This window comes from Gouania willdenowi, chromosome 22 (genome assembly GCF_900634775.1).
Source record: "Gouania willdenowi chromosome 22, fGouWil2.1, whole genome shotgun sequence".
In the NCBI taxonomy this organism is placed as follows: Eukaryota; Metazoa; Chordata; class Actinopteri; order Blenniiformes; family Gobiesocidae; genus Gouania; species Gouania willdenowi.
The window spans coordinates 23911147-23925815 of record NC_041065.1 but is presented as its reverse complement, the minus strand read 5'-3'; the positions used below and the strand labels follow the sequence as shown (position 1 = coordinate 23925815).

The 14669-nt window shown below is 40.2% G+C and overlaps 2 protein-coding genes and 2 non-coding genes across 11 annotated transcripts; 1 reads left to right on the top strand and 3 right to left on the bottom strand.

Annotated features, from left to right (window-relative positions):
• Positions 1-1013: 1013 nt before the first annotated feature.
• Positions 1014-1085, bottom strand: trnad-guc (transfer RNA aspartic acid (anticodon GUC)). The gene has a single exon. It is a non-coding gene; the product is annotated as a tRNA-Asp (tRNA).
• Positions 1020-8792, top strand: LOC114456200 (proline-rich 33 kDa extensin-related protein-like). Of its 8 annotated transcripts, none has more exons than XM_028437822.1 (6): positions 1020-1137; positions 7383-7451; positions 7784-7840; positions 8001-8069; positions 8218-8286; positions 8462-8792. In XM_028437822.1, exons 1-6 carry the CDS (start codon positions 1092-1094, stop codon positions 8734-8736), a joined length of 585 nt encoding a protein of 194 aa, XP_028293623.1. In that variant the 5' UTR covers positions 1020-1091; the 3' UTR covers positions 8737-8792. The 8 variants fall into 8 exon arrangements, 4 of the variants coding, with proteins under 4 accessions (XP_028293623.1, XP_028293625.1, XP_028293626.1 ...); XM_028437824.1 differs by having other exon boundaries at positions 1021-1137; positions 8427-8792; XM_028437825.1 differs by having other exon boundaries at positions 1024-1137; positions 8457-8792.
• trnad-guc (transfer RNA aspartic acid (anticodon GUC)) lies at positions 4987-5058 on the bottom strand. Its single transcript has one exon. It is a non-coding gene; the product is annotated as a tRNA-Asp (tRNA).
• Positions 8793-9257: 465 nt separating the features above from the next.
• Positions 9258-12902, bottom strand: actc1b (actin alpha cardiac muscle 1b). Its single transcript, XM_028437820.1, has 9 exons — positions 12832-12902; positions 11279-11429; positions 11050-11178; positions 10581-10691; positions 10410-10494; positions 10096-10257; positions 9824-10015; positions 9554-9735; positions 9258-9475 (listed from the first exon to the last, which is right to left on the bottom strand). Exons 2-9 carry the CDS (start codon positions 11405-11407, stop codon positions 9332-9334), a joined length of 1134 nt encoding a protein of 377 aa, XP_028293621.1. The 5' UTR covers positions 11408-11429; positions 12832-12902; the 3' UTR covers positions 9258-9331.
• Between the last annotated feature and the right edge of the window lie 1767 nt (positions 12903-14669).

The window sequence follows — 14669 nt, the reverse complement described above, 5'->3', positions numbered from 1 at the left end:
CCATCAGCCTTAGCCGATACTACTTTTGCTTCCTCAATTTTCATCATAGAAATTAAATAAAGATGACAACAAATGGTACAAGTCTCAATGTAAAAAAAGGAACATTTATTGAAATTAACAAAGGTAAGGTAGAGTGACACCAAGTTAAAAAAAAAAAAAAACAACATAATAAAAACAGGGGATGTAGAACAAGAACAAGTAGAGTGAGACATCTCATGAAATATTATGAAAGAGAACTGTTTGTCCTTGTCCTGAAAATAGCTCTGACAAAAGTTGGCCTGACTGAAGATATATTTTATTAACAGGATTATTGAGTATAAATATATATAATTTAAGTAGTAAACACAAAAAGAAACCAGGAATAATAGTCCATTCCAACACAACCCCAGAACATAATTTAACAGAGGAAAATAATGTGATGTTTTACGTGCATTAAGCAACAAACTGTTCTAGTTTCTGTTCTAAATTGCATCAACATTAAGAGGAATAAATATTCAAACAAATAGTAAACTCCTTCTCAAAGTTAAAAACTTCTTCTCAGCGCAGTGCTGAGTGAGAAGCAGAGAGAGAGGAAGAGCTTCCTTCATGCTCTGCTCGTGGGGGGAGGGGCTTTGCACTCTGTCTGCAGCAGCCGCTCTGTTTATGAAGTGGATCTGCGAGCGCAGCATAGTGCATCGGCTGATGCCGATACACGCTAAAATCGGCTGATGAATCGGTCGATCACTAATGTACTCAAATTGACTTTTGACTTGATATGGCACAGCCCCCAATAGAATATTTATCGGTTATTTGATGAGTCAAGTTCTTTTTTAAACATAGTTTATACATGAAGCACATTTAAACCCTGCTTAAGTTGATTAAAGTGAAATAAAAATGTCTTTCACGCACAAATGCTCATGCAAGTAATACACAAACATTGGCCTGTGTTCATACAAACACTCATGCGCGCCCAAACACTTGTGGTCTGTGCACACAAACACTTTTTGAATAATAACAAAATAAGAAAAGCTTCTCTCCCCGTCGGGGAATTGAACCCCGGTCTCCCGCGTGACAGGCGGGGATACTGACCACTATACTAACGAGGAGCTGAGATGAAATTTCAAGAACTACCATTAGACTCCAAAGAAACACACAATGGTAGGCTCAAGTCCTGTAAACACCTCAGAACAACAGTGTTTCCTTAACGGGGAGGAGCGAAACAGCGTCCTCAATCTGACGCTGGTGTTGTCTCTACAGCTAACCTGTAACCATGATGATTTAGCCTCTACAGCTAACCTGTAACTATGGTGGTTTAGCCTCTACAGCTAACCTGTGACTATGGTGATTTAGCCTCTACAGCTAACCTGTGACCATAGTGATTTAGCCTCCACAGCTAACCTGTACCTATGGTGATTTAGCCTCTACAGCTAACCTGTGACCATCGTGATTTAGCCTCTACAGCTAACCTGTGACCATAGTGATTTAGCCTCTACAGCTAACCTGTACCTATGGTGATTTAGCCTTTACAGCTAACCTGTAACCATAGTGATTTAGCCTCTACAGCTAACCTGTAACCATGATGATTTAGCCTCTACAGCTAACCTGTAACCATAGTGATTTAGCCTCTACAGCTAACCTGTAACCATGATGATTTAGCATTTACAGCTAACCTGTGACCATGGTGGTTTAGCCTCTACAGCTAACCTGTGACCATAGTGATTTAGCCTCTACAGCTAACCTGTAACTATGATGATTTAGCCTCTACAGCTAACCTGTAACCATGGTGATTTAGCCTCTACAGCTAACCTGTGGCCATGGTGATTTAGTCTATACAGTTAACCTGTACCTATGGTGATTTAGCCTCTACAGCTAACCTGTAACCATAGTGATTTAGCCTCTACAGCTAACCTGTGACCATCGTGATTTAGCCTCTACAGCTAACCTGTAACCATGATGATTTAGCCTCTACAGCTAACCTGTAACCATGATGATTTAGCCTCTACAGCTAACCTGTAACTATGGTGGTTTAGCCTCTACAGCTAACCTGTGACTATGGTGATTTAGCCTCTACAGCTAACCTGTGACCATAGTGATTTAGCCTCCACAGCTAACCTGTACCTATGGTGATTTAGCCTCTACAGCTAACCTGTGACCATCGTGATTTAGCCTCTACAGCTAACCTGTGACCATAGTGATTTAGCCTCTACAGCTAACCTGTACCTATGGTGATTTAGCCTTTACAGCTAACCTGTAACCATAGTGATTTAGCCTCTACAGCTAACCTGTAACCATGATGATTTAGCCTCTACAGCTAACCTGTAACCATAGTGATTTAGCCTCTACAGCTAACCTGTAACCATGATGATTTAGCATTTACAGCTAACCTGTGACCATGGTGGTTTAGCCTCTACAGCTAACCTGTGACCATAGTGATTTAGCCTCTACAGCTAACCTGTAACTATGATGATTTAGCCTCTACAGCTAACCTGTAACCATGGTGATTTAGCCTCTACAGCTAACCTGTGGCCATGGTGATTTAGTCTATACAGTTAACCTGTACCTATGGTGATTTAGCCTCTACAGCTAACCTGTAACCATAGTGATTTAGCCTCTACAGCTAACCTGTGACCATCGTGATTTAGCCTCTACAGCTAACCTGTAACCATGATGATTTAGCCTCTACAGCTAACCTGTAACCATGGTGATTTAGCCTCTACAGCTAACCTGTAACCATGGTGATTTAGCCTCTACAGCTAACCTGTGACCATGGTGGTTTAGCCTCTACAGCTAACCTGTGACCATGGTGATTTAGTCTCTACAGCTAACCTGTACCTATGGTGATTTAGTCTCTACAGCTAACCTGTACCTATGGTGATTTAGCCTCTACAGCTAACCTGTAACCATAGTGATTTAGCCTCTACAGCTAACCTGTAACCATGATGATTTAGCATCTACAGCTAACCTGTAACCATGGTGGTTTAGCCTCTACTGCTAACCTGTAACCATGGTGGTTTAGCCTCTACAGCTAACCTGTGACCATAGTGATTTAGCCTCTACAGCTAACCTGTACCTACGGTGATTTAGCCTCTACAGCTAACCTGTGACCATAGTGATTTAGCCTCTACAGCTAACCTGTGACCATGGTGATTTAGCCTCTACAGCTAACCTGTGACCATAGTGATTTAGCCTCTACAGCTAACCTGTGACCATGGTGATTTAGCCTCTACAGCTAACCTCTACAAATCACCTGTGACCATGGTGATTTAGCCTCTACAGCTAACCTGTGACCATAGTGATTTAGCCTCCACAGCTAACCTGTACCTATGGTGATTTAGCCTCTACAGCTAACCTGTGACCATGGTGATTTAGCCTCTACAGCTAACCTGTGACTATGGTGATTTAGCCTCTACAGCTAACCTGTGACCATAGTGATTTAGCCTCCACAGCTAACCTGTACCTATGGTGATTAAGCCTCTACAGCTAACCTGTGACCATCGTGATTTAGCCTCTACAGCTAACCTGTGACCATAGTGATTTAGCCTCTACAGCTAACCTGTACCTATGGTGATTTAGCCTTTACAGCTAACCTGTAACCATAGTGATTTAGCCTCTACAGCTAACCTGTAACCATGATGATTTAGCCTCTACAGCTAACCTGTAACCATAGTGATTTAGCCTCTACAGCTAACCTGTAACCATGATGATTTAGCATTTACAGCTAACCTGTGACCATGGTGGTTTAGCCTCTACAGCTAACCTGTGACCATAGTGATTTAGCCTCTACAGCTAACCTGTAACTATGATGATTTAGCCTCTACAGCTAACCTGTAACCATGGTGATTTAGCCTCTACAGCTAACCTGTGGCCATGGTGATTTAGTCTATACAGCTAACCTGTACCTATGGTGATTTAGCCTCTACAGCTAACCTGTAACCATAGTGATTTAGCCTCTACAGCTAACCTGTGACCATCGTGATTTAGCCTCTACAGCTAACCTGTAACCATGATGATTTAGCCTCTACAGCTAACCTGTAACCATGGTGATTTAGCCTCTACAGCTAACCTGTAACCATGGTGATTTAGCCTCTACAGCTAACCTGTGACCATGGTGGTTTAGCCTCTACAGCTAACCTGTGACCATGGTGATTTAGTCTCTACAGCTAACCTGTACCTATGGTGATTTAGTCTCTACAGCTAACCTGTACCTATGGTGATTTAGCCTCTACAGCTAACCTGTAACCATAGTGATTTAGCCTCTACAGCTAACCTGTAACCATGATGATTTAGCATCTACAGCTAACCTGTAACCATGGTGGTTTAGCCTCTACTGCTAACCTGTAACCATGGTGGTTTAGCCTCTACAGCTAACCTGTGACCATAGTGATTTAGCCTCTACAGCTAACCTGTACCTATGGTGATTTAGCCTCTACAGCTAACCTGTGACCATAGTGATTTAGCCTCTACAGCTAACCTGTGACCATGGTGATTTAGCCTCTACAGCTAACCTGTGACCATAGTGATTTAGCCTCTACAGCTAACCTGTGACCATGGTGATTTAGCCTCTACAGCTAACCTCTACAAATCACCTGTGACCATGGTGATTTAGCCTCTACAGCTAACCAATAACCATGGTGATTTAGCCTCTACAGCTAACCTGTGACCATGGTGATTTATCCTCTACATCGAACCTCTACAAATCACCTGTGACCATGGTGATTTAGCCTCTACAGCTAACCTGTGACAATAGTGATTTAGACTCTACAGCTAACCTATAACCATGGTGATTTAACCTCTACAGCTAACCTATAACCATGGTGATTTAGCCTCTACAGCTAACCTATAACCATGGTGATTTAGCCTCTACAGCTAACCTATAACCATGGTGATTTAGCCTCTACAGCTAACCTATAACCATGGTGATTTAGCCTCTACAGCTAACTTGTAATCATGGTGATTACAAGTGCATGCAAACACTTCTTGAATAATTACAAAAAAAAGAAAAGTTTCCTCCCCGTCGGGGAATTGAACCCCGGTCTCCCGCGTGACAGGCGGGGATACTGACCACTATACTAACGAGGAGCTGTGATGAAGGCTCAAGGATGGTCAGACAAAATAGAGCCAGAACAGCTATGGGTAGGATCGAGTCCTGTAAACACCTCAGAACAACAGTGTTTCCTTAACTAGGAGGAGTGAAACAGCGCCCCCAATCTGACGCTTGTGTACTGCAGCCGTACTGTAAGGACTTACCATTGAGAATGAATGGGAAAAGTTAAGAGAGTTTGCATTAACTATACATGGCTGCTGCGCCAAACCGGGCGGAAACAATTTATTTTTTTTTTCCTCAAAGAACTGCAAAACACAAGATGTCAGGTTCCATGTCATGCTATTTTTCATCTCTATTGGTTCTCAGAACCCCAAAAACATAGTATTTGAGGTTTATTTTCCCAAACTCGCCTGTTTTAGCCTCTGAAAAGTCACCTTCAGAGCAACTCCACACAAACAGGCTGATTTGCGTCCTACTTATGCATATTCATGAGTGGGCGTGTCTATAGACGGGACACTGACTTCCTCCTCTCCGGACAGTGATGTAGGACCAGAGGACGGCCCTCCCTCCTCCCACCCACTCCGTAGCTGAGCTCATGCTGCTTTTTAAACACAAGACAGAGCGTGGGGGCGGGGCGTTCGCCGGTAGATACATAGACTGTAGAAAATACATACATAGCACTGCATGAAAGATGCTGAAATGCTCACCGTTGTGGGCGTGTCTGTTTACATGTCAATCACTCCAGAGAGCTTCCTGGAGGCGCAGCTTCTCCAGCTCAGTGCTGCATGAAATTTGTCAGCATAGTGGGAACGTGTCATCAAAATTGAGCGAGGTGTTTGGGCTCACTCTGCAGTAAGAAAGGTGCAAATCACCCTCTAACTAATGATTGAGGGAATCAATGAAAAAAAACACTTTGGACATGTGTATGAAGCCCAAATAGCGCTTTATGATGTTTAAGTTGATTTAGCTTCACATGGGCCCTAAACCACCTTAAACCATTTCCCTTTCATTTTCTATGGTAATGTTAAACCACTACAGATGTAATGTGCCTATTGGCCACTAAAGCTTTGTGGCGCTGTAACAGCTTCACTGAGCCCCTGGAAATGCGCCTTCCCGCCACTGACCCTTTGTGGCGCTGTAACAGCTTCATTCAGTGTTAGGCTGGCGAAGAAATTGAGCAAACAAAGGTCTTTGTCCAACAAAGGTAAGTGACTTTTTGACGAAGGACTAGGGATGTAACGATTAATCGTAAGGCAGTTAAAAATCGATTCATAGGTATCACGGTTGATATCGATTTTCTGAAAATTGAATCGCAGAAGGCGCTATCCACAAGTGTAGGCGGCGGGCGGAGTCTGCTCATACTTTCTTTCTAGCCGCCTTCTACTCTTAAATATGTTAATAAATGATTCATTACTCCTTTAGCACCGAAAGAATATCTGTAATATTACTTGAATATCTGTAAAAGTCACGTTTTTCTATTAGCTCTGTCTGCTAGCATAGCTTCTCTTCTTCACTGCAAGATATCTGCATGCCAACCGACCACTGTATTACCAGCGCCCTCTGCTGGTCCAAACAAATATGATGTAAATTATTGCAATCACGGTTTTTTTTTTTTTAAAGTCCAATTGTTAAGGCACAAAATACATTTTCAGTTGCACTTTTAAAAAGAAAAAGAACTATTATGCAGTTTTACATTGTTTATTATAGAACCAGAATTTAAATTAATAGGCTTCATTTTCATTTGTATTATTCCTTTATTTATTTCATTCAAGATTTATTTTTAGTTAAATTGCATTGTTTTGAATAGTTTATCAAGGAATTCTTTTGACAATGAAAAATAAAAGGAAAATAGTACCGTATTTTCTAGTTTTTTTCCCAAAAAAAAAAATGGTCGACAGTCCCATTTTGTAAAATAAATCGTGAGAGAATCGTATCGTGAACCCAGTATCGTGAATCGAATCGTATCGGGAGTTGAGTGAATCGTTACATCCCTACGAAGGACTAAATAAACAATGGGCAGACATGTATGTTGTCCCGGGGAATCTTGGAGCTTTGTATGTTGAATGACATCAAACTTTTTTGGCGTTTCACTTAGCGGCACGTCGGGTTAACGCACACAACAATACGGTAAAAGCTTGCTAACGTTAGTAATGCTAGCATGTTATACCGTTGTTGTTCATCAATTCATACAGAAAAGTGTAAATAAAATTTAGTACCATTATATTACTATTAAATCAGAATCAGATGAAGTATCCCTTGAATTTAAGACTTAGCAGGTGAAGTAAGATTTTAGTGGTTTGTGCCTTCACCAAGACCGATTGTTTCATGTTTCTAACTGACATAATAATGTCTGTTTTAGTGCCACCTACATCGCTAATCAGACCACCTGCTGACACCCGAAGGAAACTGCACGAGCCACTTGTAGATGGTAATTGCAGTGTAACTTGTTTCTCCATTTGCAGTACATTCATGTTCATCCATTAAATAAATTGTCCTTGTTGAACCCTCCGTGCCTACAGTAAAGAGACCTGTGCCCCTTCCTCCTGAGCTGCACTTTCTGGTGAAAGAGCTTTCTAGTCACCATCATATTCACTTTTATTTTCTCCTTAACAATGTCTACACTGTGGCCCATATGAATGTTATAAGTTTCTGTACATTAGTGGGAACACATATAGTAATAAAGTGAATAAAGAAATTATGCAATGTAAAGTAAATAGATTATTATTTATTGGTTTTAATTATATATACTGATCTTTTCAGGAACCCTCCCACCTTCTGAGACCTCCTCTGCCCTTCATACACATGAGCCAACACACAGTAAGATGTTTTCGTAGCTCTTTGTTACTGTGCCCCAAATGTGTCCTTTACTATACTGTTTATAATACCCAAATTTGCCCTTGACTGTGCCGTCTATATTAACAAGATTAAAGTGTGTAAATGTTATGACATCTCACTAATCTTTTTGTTGTTCCATCAGCTGGTCCTTCTGTTGTTGTTCCGCCACTGACACGTGGACCAGACCCTCATACAACTGAGACACCACACAGTAAGATGTTTTTCTATGACTATTCTGAAGATGTAACTGTGGGTAAAATATGTTTTCTGTTATTATATAATCTGTGATGATAATAAAAGATGTGAAAATTACGACATGTCACTATTTTTGTTTTTGTTTTTCATCCTTGTTCCATCAGCTGGACCTTCTGCTATTGTTCCTCCACCGACACGCGAACCAGACCCTCATACACCTGAGACACCACACAGTAAGATGTTTTTTTATGACTATTCTAACTGTGGCCATAATCTGTTTTAATTTATTATATAATTTGTGAAAATAATAGAAGGTGTGAAAATGACGACCTGTCACTAATTGTGTTTTTGCTTTTCATCCTTGTTCCCACGGCTGGGCCTTCTGCTTTGGTTTCCCCACAAGCACAGAGACCAGATCAGGATATAAGCAGTTGGAACTGCTGGAAAGTGTGGATAAGGACAGAACTTCAATCTCTGGGACTGTGGCCTCGGTCCTACCATTTGCTCAAGCCAGGAAACGTCCTTTCATTATGGCATCTCCCTCCACTGCCAGAACTCATTGTCACTCTGTTAGTGCTCCCATCCTGCAATTTTTTTCAGCTCTATCGATTTTTGCACAAAGTCGGGGAATGAAATCTGCAGGGAACAAGGACGACACGAACAACGATGGAGAGGAGGAATGAAAAAAGACAACACTGACTACGGATGAGAATAAATCCTACATAAAAAAGGACAAAAAAAGGACAAGAAAAATGAAATTCTGTACAGACTGTTTGACCAGAGAGACAAGCTTTGATGTAAATTTTCTGTGTACAAAACAGGGGACGGGACTTGGATAAGCAAACTGCTTCTCTCATCTCCTTTTTCGGCATGTACAAAAAAAAAAAAAAAAAGAATAACAAAACTTCTGTGAATGCAACCATGTCGGAAATAAACTGAATAAATAAATAAATAAATAAACCAGAGAGTGCCATCATGGTGAGATTGAGAAATAATGATGTACTCCCTTGTCTTCATGATTGTTCAAAGCCAGATATAGTCTCAGCTGGTGTGGGTAAACCTCGAGTGATTGTTGGCTTCAGTGGATAATACTACATTTTTGCTTCACGCCTTCGCTGCAGGATGTGCAAGAGGATCTGGTTTGCTCATCCTGATATTTTCCCAATTTTGAATTTTGTAAGTCATTAAACACCACAAGGACAAATTTCACGAGGGTTTTACGTTTATTAAAGCAGGGCATACAAAGATATATACAGTAGGCAACAGAAAACTGTGTTTTTAGAAGCACTTTCTGTGGACAATGGAAGGGCCAGCTTCATCGTATTCCTGCTTACTGATCCACATCTGCTGGAAAGTGGACAGGGAAGCCAGGATAGAGCCACCAATCCAGACTGAGTATTTTCTCTCAGGTGGAGCAATGATCTAGAAAGACAATAAACACATTTCTCAAACGTGGTGTCATCCAAAAGTGTGACAAGGTTGTCTTTGCCAGTCTCTCACCTTGATCTTCATGGTACTAGGAGCCAGGGCTGTAATCTCCTTCTGCATACGATCGGCAATACCAGGGTACATGGTGGTACCACCGGACAGCACGTTGTTGGCATACAGATCCTTACGGATGTCAATGTCACATTTCATGATGCTGTTGTAGGCAGTCTCATGAATACCAGCAGACTCCATACCTGGAAGAAGATTTTTCAAAGTTTTATAAGCAAGAAATACTGTACGATCCTAGATGTGTACGTTAACCAGGTCTAGTGTTCAGCTCACCAATGAACGAAGGCTGGAAGAGAGTCTCTGGGCAACGGAAACGCTCATTACCGATGGTGATGACCTGACCGTCGGGCAGCTCATAGCTCTTTTCCAGAGAAGACGAGGAGGCTGCGGTCGCCATCTCATTCTCAAAGTCAAGAGCCACATAGCACAGCTTCTCCTTGATGTCACGCACAATCTCACGCTCGGCTAAGGAGAAAGACATTGAGATATTGATTATTATTGTATTTATCCAGCTAATAAACCACCCACAAGTGACGAAGTCCTACCAGTTGTGACAAAAGAGTAACCACGCTCAGTCAGGATCTTCATCAAATAGTCGGTTAGGTCACGACCAGCCAGATCCAAACGCATGATGGCATGTGGCAAGGCATAACCCTCATAGATGGGGACATTATGGGTCACACCATCGCCAGAGTCCAGCACAATACCTGTAGGAATATAAGTAGTAATTGTTCTTGGAGAGGTCAACAAGGGTTTACTGCTTGTTACAAAATTTTGCATTACTGTTTTAACTAAAGATATTTTTTAAATCACAAACCCTGAAATAATTTTCATGGATGCTTAAGTATAGAAAACTGACCAGTGGTACGACCAGAAGCGTAGAGGGACAGCACAGCCTGGATGGCCACATACATGGCAGGAACGTTGAAAGTCTCAAACATTATCTGTGATGAAGTAAATCAAAAACAGACCAGTTATGTATCACCTCAAGTGTAAATAATAATTTTATTTGGTTTTTCACACTTTATACCTGGGTCATCTTCTCCCTGTTGGCTTTGGGGTTGAGGGGGGCTTCAGTGAGCAGGGTGGGATGCTCCTCTGGGGCTACACGCAGCTCATTGTAAAAGGTGTGGTGCCAGATCTGAATAGGAAAATAAATCAGCAGATGTCACACCTAAAGAAAGAAAAAGCATTTGGCCAAATAAAATGGAAGAGTGTGGAACCAAATCTTGAAAGAGGTGTTTGATTACCAGACCATTGACTTTAAAATATGTTCAAAATAAACTTTTTTGGCCAATATCAAATATGTCGATATTGTGAACACTACGATTTCGATTTCTGATATTTATCAATATATACACAGCTCCTCTCTCCATCAACCTAATTTTTGGTTGGTGTCAAGAAAATTTGGTACATTTTGACAATAGCGGCTCCATCTCTACTTTAAAAGGTGTGGAAGGCCTTGAATGTTGGAAATAAGTCATCCTGTCAACATGTACCTTCTCCATATCGTCCCAGTTGGTGATGATACCGTGCTCAATGGGGTACTTAAGGGTCAGGATACCCCTCTTGCTTTGTGCCTCATCACCGACGTAGCTGTCCTTCTGCCCCATGCCCACCATCACACCCTGAGGGGCAACACATCAGTAGAAGACAGTGTTTGTACTTGTTTTTTTGCTTTCATTTTTGAAAAGAAATGTTCTTCAAATGGTTCTTCTTGGACTATACCTGGTGGCGAGGCCTTCCAACAATGGAAGGGAAGACAGCACGGGGAGCATCATCACCAGCAAATCCAGCCTTGACCAAGCCAGAGCCGTTGTCGCACACAAGGGCAGTAGTCTCATCGTCGTCACACATGATTAGACGTTACTTGACTGGTCTAGATTTTCAGAGGTGAGAATGGAAATATCAACATGAGAAGATCTTGGTGTTTGGAGCAGCTTTATCAACTGTCCCTTAAAACTTGAATCATTTCAAAATTGAAGCAGTTACAGTCTTTTTCATGAGAATGACTAATGATGTGATGAAACAACGTTGACAGACTATATCTGGAAAGGTTAAACACACAGTCATTTGATCACTTGTGTAATTAATATTTGAGTTAGTCTCAATCCTCTGGGCTTTGGAACCCGTCATTCTCATGGTATTATCACGTAGAAGCCTCCAACACATCCCATGCACCTCAAAGTTTGCTATTCATAGAAATCTAATTAGCCACACTATCACATACTATTTTGGGTCCTAACCTTGTGGCAGAACTACAGATACTATATCTCCACAGCTGATTGTTCTGGGGGACATCTCAGTACTGCTGAACCAGCACCAAAAACGGGCATAACGAAGACTCTGATCTATTTTAGACAAAACACTCCTGTTGTGCATTGAGTAGAACAAGTGATACATTTCCTTCCTATAGATCTGTTTCTGATTAAGAAGAAGTAGAAGGCCTGCATCCATCTTTCTACAGCCCAAATTGCCTTCATTTAACTTTTTGGCTTTTTATTGAATGTTTGCTGAATGCGTTGTTTGGGTTATTGGTAGATTTGGTCAATTTTTTCCTGGATTAATGTTAGCGGTGTCCCGATCCGATATCAGCCAGAAAACGAATATTGGATTTTATCGGACTGCATCTAAAATCACCGATATAAGTGCTCCGATAAAATATTCCACTCCAGCACTTTCATCCATCGGTGAAGTAAGTGATGGATGAAAGTAGTGAGCAGGATTACTATTGCAACAACACATCATCAGTAGGGTAAAACTTACCTGTCTCACAATGGTGCTGACTATTGTTCTTTGTTTGAGTAACATCACTTCATCAAGCCTTTTCTAACATTCCAAGCTACAAATTAAGTAATGTATGTAATAAGTATGTATAATTTGTGCTGATATCGTGTCAGATCAATATTGGTATCAGCCAATACGCAAGGCTGCAATATCGGTATCATATCGGAAGTGAAAAAGTTGTATTGGGACATCCGTAACTAATGTACACAACTTGTCTACAATAGCAAGTGCATCCAAATGCTAACTTTCTGCTCCGCACAGCAACAATAAGTTTCTATATTATCTTAATATGGATGTCAACAACACCATTGTATTATAACTTGCAGCACAGGACACAAGCTCCTTCCTTCATTCCTTTGTTCATTCATTCATTAATTGAGTCAATTATCATCAATTCAAAAGTCAGTGCTTCCAATGTCATACTGGCCAATTCTTCAATAACCCAACAAATCAATTTGACTTTGTAGTCCAAGGACAAGCAAAGGCGTACTCACCAAAGTGCACTGGTTTGAGGATGCTTCCACTGGGACAACGTCCAGGGTGGGCTGAGCTCCTTATATAACAGTCACTCTGGGTCTGGGGACCAGAGGCGGGGCCAGGGTTTATTACTATTCCAAAAACGGGCCGCCAGCAGATATCAACCAGTGAAGGAAAGGAGTTTTACAAACATGGATGGGAAGTCTCCCACATGAACCCACTTCACAAATATTTATTTAATGATCAATTAGAGATAAACTGGTTATGTGGAGCACAGATGATGGAACACTATTGCATAGTTTGTGAAAAGAAGAAGCAAACAGTGAATAAGCATGTTAATTGAAGCTAATAAATCAACAATATGTTTTTATTGTTTTATTAAATAACTGTCAGTGTTGAATGTGTGTATCCATATGTGCTTACAGCTTTTGAACATGTCAGAACAAGGATGATGAATCTTTTTATTTAAATTTTTAGATTTAAAATAATTTAAATTTTTTTTTTTTAATAGAATCCAAGATGCCACTCTGGAGTACTGTAGTTAGGAACACCAATACAAAAAATAAAATGCATCAATGGAATTAAATATTCCACATTAACCATAGGTCGTATTATTCTAACCGGGGCATGATCGTGCTGATGGTGACTTGTTAAGGAGATGAAAACATTGCATATGTCTGTGAACAGTGCTACTGGTATGTGTACTGAGCCTCTTGCATGGAACAGCTGATGGTAATGCAAGCCTCTGATCTGGCTGCATGTCTGAGTGGCCTGCTGGTGTGACTTCTCAGTTGTGATTGGCTTAGCTGTCTCCTTGTAGGGTTATGGAAAGCCACAGAGCAGCCACTAGAGTTCCCAGGCTATGAGTCTGATAAGTGGCGTTCCATATATGTGCCACTTACCTTGCCTTACATCCTCCTGGATGTAGGCTGCACCTTATGAGGCAACACTTGATTTATTTGGGATGCCTTTATACTTGTATATATGTGTGTATGTCATATTGTTTTTTTTTTTTTTGTTTTTTTTTGTATTTATATATTTATTAAATTGCTTAATGGGGGAATCAGGTATATCATTTCTGTACATGTTCACATGAGAATGACCAAAAAATCCCTTAATCATTGAATTTATGAAAAGAAAATATCATTAATGATTGGAACACAGAGTCAGTTCGATATTTTTATTTTTATTATTAGTATTTTTTTATACTTGGTTATACTACACCTAAAGGAATGTAGAGCAGGAGTGTTTTTTTGGGTTTTTTTTGCTGTGGACTATCACACCAGAGAACATTCTCCAAATATAAGATTATCTCTACAGTTAAGAGATAAATGCATCTGTTGCACCTTATCAACTGTTGGGCAAAAAAAAAAAAAAAACTTAATTTGACTTGATTAAAAGTGTTTTGATTTCCAAAGAGGTAGATTTCATTATCTGTCTTCTTTTTTTTTAATCAATAAATTACTACAAGCGTGCAGAGATAAGCTTTTGTAGGACACATGATTATCAATCGCTTTCCCCCCACAAAATGAATCTGATCCAAAAAATTAGAACAAGTCTCACAATGCACAAGTAGCCAAACTTTCTCTTACACATTTGTACATTTAAACATAAAAACATATTCTATTTGATTGGGATTATATTTGGAGAATAACTTTTTCAAAACTCTTCTTTTTAGTCATTTATCAAAGCAGCTCAAGTCAACTGGGGACACCACACTATTAATTTCTTAATTAAAAAAAGATTAAATATACGTTTGATATGTATATATATATATATATATATATATATATATATATATATATATTAAAACTTACTACTGTTTAAAACTTAAATATTAGAGGTGTGTATTGCC

Coding starts and splice junctions, on each gene's coding strand:
- actc1b (XM_028437820.1), bottom strand. CDS start 11,407: ATGTGTGACGACGATGAGACTACTGCCCTTGTGTGCGACAACGGCTCT. Junction 10,692..11,049: donor ACTGGGACGATATGGAGAAG/GTACATGTTGAC, acceptor TTTCCTATTCAG/ATCTGGCACCACACCTTTTA. Junction 10,258..10,409: donor CGCTTCTGGTCGTACCACTG/GTCAGTTTTCTA, acceptor ATATTCCTACAG/GTATTGTGCTGGACTCTGGC.
- LOC114456200 (XM_028437822.1), top strand. CDS start 1,092: ATGAAATTTCAAGAACTACCATTAGACTCCAAAGAAACACACAATG. Junction 1,138..7,382: donor CTCCAAAGAAACACACAATG/GTAGGCTCAAGT, acceptor TGTCTGTTTTAG/TGCCACCTACATCGCTAATC. Junction 8,070..8,217: donor TACAACTGAGACACCACACA/GTAAGATGTTTT, acceptor TTGTTCCATCAG/CTGGACCTTCTGCTATTGTT.